Genomic DNA, 9829 nt, shown 5'->3' with positions numbered 1-9829 from the left:
TTTATCAGAAAAATAGTTTATTTTTGTTAACTTAAACTGCATGCCAAACGCAGCCTAATCTTTGAACATTCCAAATCACTCCAAAACAAACCTGCTACTGCCTTTCTGTTAATTCAAATCCATTGCTGAATTTCTACATGATCCCAAGCTCATTCCATGCACTAAAAACACAAGTGCCTTTCTGTTAATTCAAATCCATTGCTGAATTTCTACATGATCCCAAGCTCATTCCATGCACTAAAAACACAAGTAAGAGAGGCATTTTCCAAGGAAATTAAAAATAATGCTACAATGGATAAGTTGGTAAAGCTCACATATGAGACGTTCCAGTTGCAATTGTTGACCGGTGTTCTTTGTACATGTTTTCCTTAAATATAATAAAAACAAAAGTTGTTGGAAAACCCCATTTTCCTTTCATTGTAGAATGAAGAAATGCTAAAAATACAGGTACTCTACTTTTCCCTCTTGACAATATGTTCTTGAATTCTATGGCTGCAAAAATCCAAATATCTAATCTTCATACTCAAAAAGTGCTACCAACTCTTGCCTTTCTGTGGCATTTTTTGAGAAGCTCGTCTGTTAAAGACTGAACGGTTTGATTGAACTTATGAATTCCTTTGTTCAATCAGCCTCTGCATGATTATTCCCCTTGTGCGACCTTCTCCTTTTCCTTTTTCTCTTTCCAGTGGCATTTTCACCGTCCTTATTCCCCTGAAAGCAAATTTCAGGAATAGTGAGATAATCACCTAAATAGAATATGTCATGCAAACAAGAATCATTACGATATTTATTATTATGTCACGTGTTTGGGAAACACTTTCAGAATGTATGGGCAGAAAAAACTTTCATATCAATGACAAGGGTATGACCCTAACCTTTGGAATGCCATAATGGCCTTGATAGTATTTCAATTTTCTCCAATATCTAAACCTCAATCGTATTACACATCAAGCTTTAATCTCCTATGTTACATACCTAAATTCTTCTCAGTTTTTCAGTCTCAAGACATTTTGAAACTCATTCAATCATACACTTTTGATTCCCAGATTTATGAAGATAAGGAGATCAAACAGAGGTTAGTTCCCAAAACTCATATTTCATGATTTGTTATCATTTGAATGATATGAATTCCTCATCATTTGGATAACATGCCTGCTCTGTATTATCGTCTTAAAATAACATAGCTTGTGTAAATCTAATATAAACCAGACCTATTGAACCAATCCCTATTGGAATAATTTGTAGTGCATAATCAGAAACTAAACCAAATCGATTTAATCCACAACCAAGAGGAAAAGAGAAAAATAAGAATCAAAATCAAACAACCACAGTGCAACGATACTGCCCAAATATGAAGAACTTCTTCATAATCTCAAAACTAACCCAATAAGAAACTGAACCCAAACTAAACCGCTTATCACTTTGTTGGCTTGGTCTTGGTTTCATAGTACCACATCAATACTGGTCTAACCCAACCAAATCACATAACAAAAAGATCTTTATATGTATTCCATCTCCGGATCTCTAAGACAAGATTTCCTCCTCCCTCCCATAATTTTTAACTTCAATAAACATTTACTAAAAGCAAAAATCAGTTTTAAGACAACAATTGTTTGATAGCATCGAGAAATAAGATCAAAGCAAGAAGTACATTACATTTTTTGCTCCCAAGCACCAGCTACATATATATATTACAGGGATAGATTTCAGAACCCTACAATGTCATGGCTGTATTTCTACCCAAAAAAATGTGATGGCTGTATCAAACAGGGTTTTGACACTGCACAAGGCAAAGTGCAGCAAGGAAAAGAGGTCCCAAGAGAAAGCCTAAAATATTTGTCCAGGCCTCTGAGAACAGTCTCCCCAGTCCCCACTCCCAAGATAACTACAAAATAAATAACAGGATGTACCTACTTATGTTGAGTTCTAGATTGGAAATACCAAATATGTGATAGTTGCAGAAAGGAATTGACCAACAAAGAAAACAATTAAAGATTGTCTTGGATTTGAAAGTAATTATACTTTTTGAAAGAAAAGAAAATCGATAGACATTTTGACCGGTTGTATTTTTTTAAGGGAAAAAAAGGAGACATTTTCTGTCAACTCTAAATCTTAGAGAAATTCAGTCAATGTACTTTCTGTTGCCAACAAAGTAGCTACCTCGTTATTCACTTGAAAAACTCACATTAATGTTGACATTTGGAAATATATGCCACTTTGCCATTACTGCTTCACACATGGGAAAGAGAAGACTCAAAGGCTGTGTGGCATATGCAGGCCTCTTTCACTCCTCCCAAAATCAGATACATCAATTTATAGGAAAGAAGGAGAAGAAATTAGGGGGGGGGGGGGACAAGAGAAAAGAAGGGGGTGATGTAAGCAGGGTTGAGACCCCCTCCCCCTTATAATGGGGCCCAAAACACAGACTCAAAAGGCCCAATCCAAAGCTGGCCAAATACCCCAGGGGTAGCTTGGTCATTTTTCCAGCCCCTTTGGGCCTCAAGAAGGGTCTCGTTGGAAATTGGAACCCCTTCAATTCAAGGCTCATGGATCTAACTTTATTTTCTTATTTGGATTAGTATATTGTGAGTTATGATGGAGCCCTATTCCATGTAAGACGCTGAGTTAGAGTTTTTTCAAGAACAGCTCCTTCACAGAGTAATTTGATTCCTTCAAGATGTCTTATGTATGAGTCCAATTAGAGTTTCGTTAAGAGTCTTTTCTGTTATTAATAAGTTGAGTCCTTTGCAAAGGGTATTTTTTATGGATAAGTTTCCAAGTTTGAGTCTTAGTCAAATTGCTTAAGTTGTAATGCTATAAAATCCACCCCCTCCCATTATCAGGTATGTTGAAACTGATGAATAAAATTATGAGGCTGGAGGCAAGTAAGGTCATGGTATTCTTTGGAGGGTCACCCGGCCCACCCCGGATTTGAATGTCCATCTTCTTCAATTTCAGCAACCAGTCTTCAAGTCCAGCAGCACTTAAACCCTAACTGCAGTGCCAAGTTTACAGCAACCCCAGCAGCTCCCCCCCCCCCCCTCTTTCCCTTCCACAAGCATGCCTCATTTCCCCTTCCAGCAATAACAGCCCACCCCCTTCCCTTGAAACTCCATTAAACCTATCCCTTAGCCCCTCCACTCACCCCTAACAGGATTGCATCCCTCCCTAGGCCCTAGTCCTAATCCTAGAACCCCCACCCGATCCTTTCCCATAACTCCCTAAACCCAACTCCAATCACCCTGCCCATTTAGGATTAGCCTTCCCACCCCTTGCCTAACACTTGATCCAAACCCTAGCCCAATCCAAGAATCCTAAACCACTTAGGACTCTTTAAAACCTATCCTAACCCAACTTGACCTGACCTCAATGTATCCTACTTGACCTGAAATTACAAAACACTAACAACAGCCCCTTCCTAACCCAACAGAACCTGAAACAGCAATCCCTTAAACCCTAACCTGGAATTTCAATTCCGGAATTACATTACAGCAACCAATAAAAACCCTAAGACCCTTCTATTCGGCCTAAACCCAAAACCTAATCCTATACTTAATTCCCAAGTCCGAAAACCAATTCAGCATGGCATTAACCCCTAAAACCCACACTCCTTCAACACTCAGCCTGAGCGAAACCTCCAAGACCTAACCCTAACCTTTTCCCAGCCTCAAGTGCTCTTCAATTACAAGCTTCTACAATAAGACTGCTGGTTCACAGAAAGAGGATCCTGGAGTGACCCAATTTTAGGGTTTAATTTCAAAATCTCAAATCCTAGAATTTTGGTTACATCAGGCCATCAAGGGGGAGGGCAAGTGTTAGCATACAACATGCAGCCTAATTTTTCCTGAAGTTACAAAGCAGTAGAAGTATGGAATCATAAGCTCTAATCCAACATCCTTTAGCCACAACGTAACACACCATTCTAATAAAGAGAACATCATTGGCCCACACAAATGAAAACGAGGATTGCACAGCCAAATAGAAAATCAGAACCATAAAAAAGAGATTTACCTGACTTGGAGCATGTGATTTATCACCCCGATTCTGCTTCTTTCTGCATGAAAGTGGGTTTGGTGCCTGGAAAATTCAAGCGAGTAGACAACATCAATAGCAGTTGTACAATGACCAACCTTAAATATATAATTTTGAGGCTTAAAATGCTAAAAGATCAAACTTGCTGGAACAAATTTAAGCATTTCTACAAAATTGATTCTCCAGTTGGTGCCCAATTCATTAATACTGTCATGTCCATGATATAATTACCAAACCTTAGTCAACGACTGATAGAAACATGAAATTCCAGTCCCACCCCCTTTTGGCTTTTGCTTCTTCCCATCCATATGTAACTTAGTAAAGGAGAGATGCCAAGAGATCAAGCAAATAGACTATGCAACCAACCAGATAAATGATGATGGTAATATCTTCTTGTAACCAAAATTGGCAATAGAGTTGTAACCCTACTTTTTCCCCTTTTAGTATTACACAATTTTCTTTACCAAGGGTTAATCTTGTAATTTTATATGGAATTTCCCCCCTCTTAAATCACTTACAATACATGTTTAGCATGGGCTCATAAGAAAATCATTTTTATTACTTAAATGGAAAAAAATGTGTTTTCAATTAAAAGTTCAGATACACGAATAATACCGTGTATCATACGAGTATTCACTAAGCTCCAGAGAAGTTGGGTCTCCCATCTTTTTCAGATATTTGTGATCATAGTTGTCAAGGTCTCTAGGTGAACCAAGGCTGTTTAAAGGGCAAAAAATCTAAGGTTACACCAGCTAACAAAGCCAGAGAAATGTCCCTAAACATCTAAGTGATGCCTTGACAACCTTCTTTGCAATTTTTTCTTTTTTGAGAAAATTTATCATACTCCTATCGAGATTCTTTTTGCCCCAAAGAAGACAACCTCAACCCAAGAGAGAGGGGGGGGGGATCATGCAGTTTGTTTGGGAAAAACCTCCAGGTATGGCATTGATTTCGATATCCATAAGTAGTGTAGTACCACTCTCAATTTTTAAAGGCAATGCTTTTGCAATATGAAGATTACCCATGCTTTTTTTTTTCTTTCTTTCCCTGATGAATAAAATATATTAAGGGAGAACCAAGAAAACAGAGGAGAAAGAAGAGGGCTACAAACAACACCAAGGTCATCAAGGTTTATTCCTTCCAGCCAAGTAACTAGGCACTTTAATAATGTTAACATCAACATCAGATTCATAACAACTTCAAATGTAACTCTGGATTTAATGATAGTCTAAGCCTAATAAAAATGAGATGACAGGAAGTTTTAAATGCTGTGAAGTGCATACAATTTACAGTAACCGAGATGTGTAAAGTTGCTGATATTTTTTAACCATATAATAGTCCAATGTAAAGTAAACAATAGAACACCAAAAGAAAGAACAGAAGTGTGTAGACATAACCTTAGCTTTCTTTCTCTTAAACTGAGGTTCGTCTTTCACACCTAAAGTCCTTCTCCGTGCTTTGGTCCCAGCCACCACTTTTTGCACCACGATGTCGTCTGCAGAACCTTCAACTGCCCCAGCAAAGTCTGTTTCTAAATTGGCACTGGAATCATTCTTCTTCATTTTCTGTAACATCGCACGTTCCAATTCAGTCACATGCAAGCGTTCCTCCTCGGCAGATTTAACATAGTGCTGTTGAAATTCTGAAGGTTGCTCAAGGAACAAGGAGTTTCGCAGACCAAATATGATAGGGACACCAGGTATCTGTAATGGAGGAAATAAAGTTTATATTGTTAGAAAGTACTCTTGGGGGGGTGGAACACCCACACCAGGACACAATGGGAAGCAACATGAATGCCCCGTCACCATGATGTTTCTGCATACTCTCATTGGCCCCTGCACACTTGTAGTGGCCACATTCCTCCTATTGTTATATAGCAGTCTCACCTTAAAAAATGTGCAATAGAAATATAAGTGGTACAAGTGATAAATTCATCTCCAAAACTCTCCCTCCAGACACATGAGAGAGAATATACTAAGAAATCAATAAATGCCACATGATTTCATATGCTTGTTGTCCAAAATTTCTTAGGAGGAATCTGTTCCTGAGCTTAATTCATTGTCCCAGGCAACAGAAGTTGGTCAAAGTAAGCAAACCTAAATGACTTGATCTAAGTACCTTCTGATCCAATCATTTTTCAGTTTTGATATGCACAGATGGAAGAAGAAATGCCTAAGGTTATTCTTGGACCAATTTTGGGCTTATGGTAGTTCTTTTCCTTGAGATCCCCAAATGATGGGGCCATGTGGAGATCATAAAGTTTATGGTTGCTATATCTTTTAAATTCCTTAAAAAATGTAAAAATCTTATCAAACTATGGAAGTCTCATTAATTTGAATTTTTGTTATTTTACTGCTTATAGAAGGCTGAACAGGTCTCCTTTTATTTCCAGCTTCAGAGAAGACTTGCTTGAGTTGTAAGAAAAACTCCCTACGCACGAGAGATTTCCATTATGTTATTTCTAAGATTGTGCAAAGTCCATTTGGCACATTTTCATTTCTTGTGAATGGACTACGCGTGTTTTGGTGGCAGGACCTTTGGGATTTAGAACCGAGTTTCTCTCTTAGAGCTCCACTGCTTCATCTCTGCAATGCACTATTGACTAATTTCAATCTTGGATAAACCTTCTCTTTAGTGGATGTACTCTGTTATTATGAATCTATGATTACATGCTACTCTGTCTGCTCTTTACGTAATGATGTGTTTTTTAATAAGAAACCACCTGACCGTGAAAGGTTGTTATCATATCTGGCCAAACGGATCAATGACCAAGGAATTCATCCTCATGGTGCTGCGAAGCTTGAAAGCTTTGAACCCTGTTTATGCAGTTTTGAAGAATACATCTGCTATTCCTCACAAGATCCAATGATGAGTAATTCTACTATTTTACTGTCTGCAGGGGTTCATAGTACACGGTTGAACTGGACCCGGTGGCTTTATGCTCTTTTTTTGTGATGGTTCATTTTAGATCATTTCTATGGGTTTCGTTGAATCTGATAATTTTTTTCAAACCAAGCCCTACTTTCCCAAGTCCAGGTTTCTGAGATCTGGTGTAATGAGCAGTCCTTGATCTCCTCCCAAAGCCTCGAAGTAGGGCTTGGCCACTTCAATGAACTAGGATATTGCTGTCTCTACTTAACAGAATTCGAAAATATCCCTAGATTAGTTTAGGAATGACTTTCTGTTAAAATGGTTCACAAATCTTGCCCTCCAAAGCAGGTATGCTGCAACACATAGGACTTGTATCTATATCTGACTAATGTACATGTTTATATATTGGTAATTTCTTTCTCAGCAAAAAATAAAAGTTTATAAATAAGAAGGGGTAGATTTCTCTAATGATTTGAAACTGGTGTGAATTTTGCTTTGCTCTGATGTTCTGCAAGATACAGTAAAATACCTAGTAAGACGCTGGTCAAAGCTTAGGTGACAGACTCCAGTCATTTCTTTCTTTCTTCTACCCTAATTCTCCCTTCTGTTACTCAGTTTTTTATGTAACTATTTAGACTTATCCACTGTAGTTTCTGTGTCTGTCTAAAGGCATAGAATTTATATTCAAAAGGAGCACAACAGAACTTGGTTTCAGAATACTCTCATGATGCCCAACCAGTACCTATAACACCCTAAACTTTTTTCTTGTTGGCTCATCATCAACCAGTCACAAGGACTGAGGGAGGGGAGGAAGGTGTGGAGGGACAGACGCTTGAACCTGAGACCTCCTTGGTCTTATTGCCTCTGTATAGGAGACTGCCATCACCATGCAAAAAGCATGTTCGCTATGAGTCTATGACACCTAAACTTGTTTTCTCTGATAATCCTATTCTGTTTGAAGTCTTGAATCTGCAACATCTGGCCATCATATTTAGCTTATATTTGGGTATGTTGCTATTATCCATTCTACGGGAATAATTTGACCAGATTAGGGTGCTGATCTGACATAGATCTAAAGTTTTGAGGAGTAACTATATTTGAGAACTTTTGAGTGTCTATTTAAGAGCATCTGTGGCCTTTCATCCAACAATTGGGGACTAATACAGTTGTTTCAGACCCAAACTAGCCCACATTTTTTACCTTGAACTGAAAACCAGGGAGTTCTATTACCTTCTCTCATATCCAGGTCGAAAAGGTGCTTGTGCTCCAGCTCGTTTGCTATATTGACATCTATGTTGGAATATCAAGGGTGCTAATCTGGTTCTCAGACCACCACACATTCACTTTACATAGACCATCCCACATTCACTTGGCATAACCGCATAACCCAACCATCAAACCCCAAGTGCCAGTAAGCTCTACCACTAATATGAACTAAAACCCCAATCTTGACCTAACTGAAGTTACTAGTTCAACTTAGAGTAGTTATTGGCTTCAGGTTGGATACTTTAATATCTAAAGCTAAGTAAATTAGGTGTTGGGGAAAACCTTCACAGATAATTTTTGTAGATACTGACTCACACCTTACTCCCCTCCCACCCCCAACGTCAAACTTGGGAACATCTGTTTCCATTCCCCACTTGTTGTTAAAACATTTAAAAAAAGGAGACCATTTATGGGTTCATATTAATTTTTGCATCACACACGGTAGGCACACTTTGCATGTGCAATCCAACTGGTGAATATTTAAAAGATCAGGATTTTAAGCTTCAAAAAATGGACTTCTTATGGTACATAATCAATCACTGGTGATCGGATTTGAAAGAGTACACAAACCTCCCGAAACTTCTCACGGAGATCAGTATCTTGGGTAGCAAGAAAGAAGTGCTCATGATTGTGCTCTCCAATGACCTCTTCAATGCATGCAACCGCACTCTTCCTCTTCTCATGGTCACATCTGAAAATTAAGCAATTGAACCAAATAAAATGTAAATAAAATCAAGCTTTCCCAATTTTGAGTTTAGATTTCATTCTTAAACGCATCAACGTCTCCTTCAAAAGCATAAGTCTTAATTTCCTAGGGGAGGAAGCAGAGAGGGTAGAGAGTTGTAGGTTTATTCTCAAATCCATCCACTATCGTCTCCTCTAAAAGGAGAAGTCTAAATTTCCCAGAGAGGGAGGGGTAAAGAGGCTTACCTTGCGGGAGTAAGATACTGAGCCGCCTGAACAGATTCCGAATAAGCGTCTCCTAGGCTTCTCAACTCTGCAATAATACATCTACAAAAGAAAGACCAAACTTAGTTTCTTGTGGTATTAGTAGGTTTTCTCAAGAAAGAAGTGACAACCAATCTTAAAATGGAAAACGAAGAGAAAATAAACGAACTTGGTAGTGAAGAGTCTGGTTTTGGCACGAAGGATATCCGAAAGCGCATCGCCTGCAGACTTGATTTTATTAGCTACAAGGTTATGAATGAATGTTCCATCACAGAGGATCTTGAAGGGCTCCCTGAAGCCAAAGCATGTCGTGTAGAACCTCACACTCCTGCGGTGACGCTTCTGCTTCTTTACCTTCATCTACATAAGTAAACAAACACTCTAAAACAATAATCTAAAGTACCATCACAAAACTATCACTAACTTAAGATATGAATCCCCAACTTATCTCATACAAGAAGGGGCGACAACAAATTATAAGTAGAAGAAATTACAGACCTCCTAAAAAAATTTCTCCTCCGATGATATAACAAAGCGATACGAACTGCAACCTAAAGATATTTAGGGTTTTTCCCTTGTAATCCTTTTTCAAAATTCTAAGGTCCAGTGTTAGTTAAACCCAGAAACCCTACAAATTACAATGGAGCTGTATAACAAAATACTCAAAAGCAAACGAAAAGCAAGAGCGAGCGAACGGGATTTACATCAGTGG

General features: G+C 38.4%; 1 protein-coding gene across 1 annotated transcript; it reads right to left on the bottom strand.

The window, feature by feature from the left end:
- Window positions 1-233: 233 nt before the first annotated feature.
- MEE21 (PIN domain-like family protein) lies at window positions 234-9825 on the bottom strand. Its single transcript, XM_089149512.1, has 7 exons — window positions 9616-9825; window positions 9287-9477; window positions 9100-9180; window positions 8740-8860; window positions 5430-5735; window positions 4012-4077; window positions 234-711 (listed from the first exon to the last, which is right to left on the bottom strand). Exons 2-7 carry the CDS (start codon window positions 9475-9477, stop codon window positions 622-624), a joined length of 855 nt encoding a protein of 284 aa, XP_089005638.1. The 5' UTR covers window positions 9616-9825; the 3' UTR covers window positions 234-621.
- Window positions 9826-9829: the final 4 nt, after the last annotated feature.

Source organism: Hakea prostrata, chromosome 3 (genome assembly GCF_041222555.1).
Source record: "Hakea prostrata isolate BN-2017 chromosome 3, UWA_Hpros_2, whole genome shotgun sequence".
Taxonomy (NCBI): Eukaryota; Viridiplantae; Streptophyta; class Magnoliopsida; order Proteales; family Proteaceae; genus Hakea; species Hakea prostrata.
This window is presented reverse-complemented; position numbering and strand designations above follow the sequence as displayed.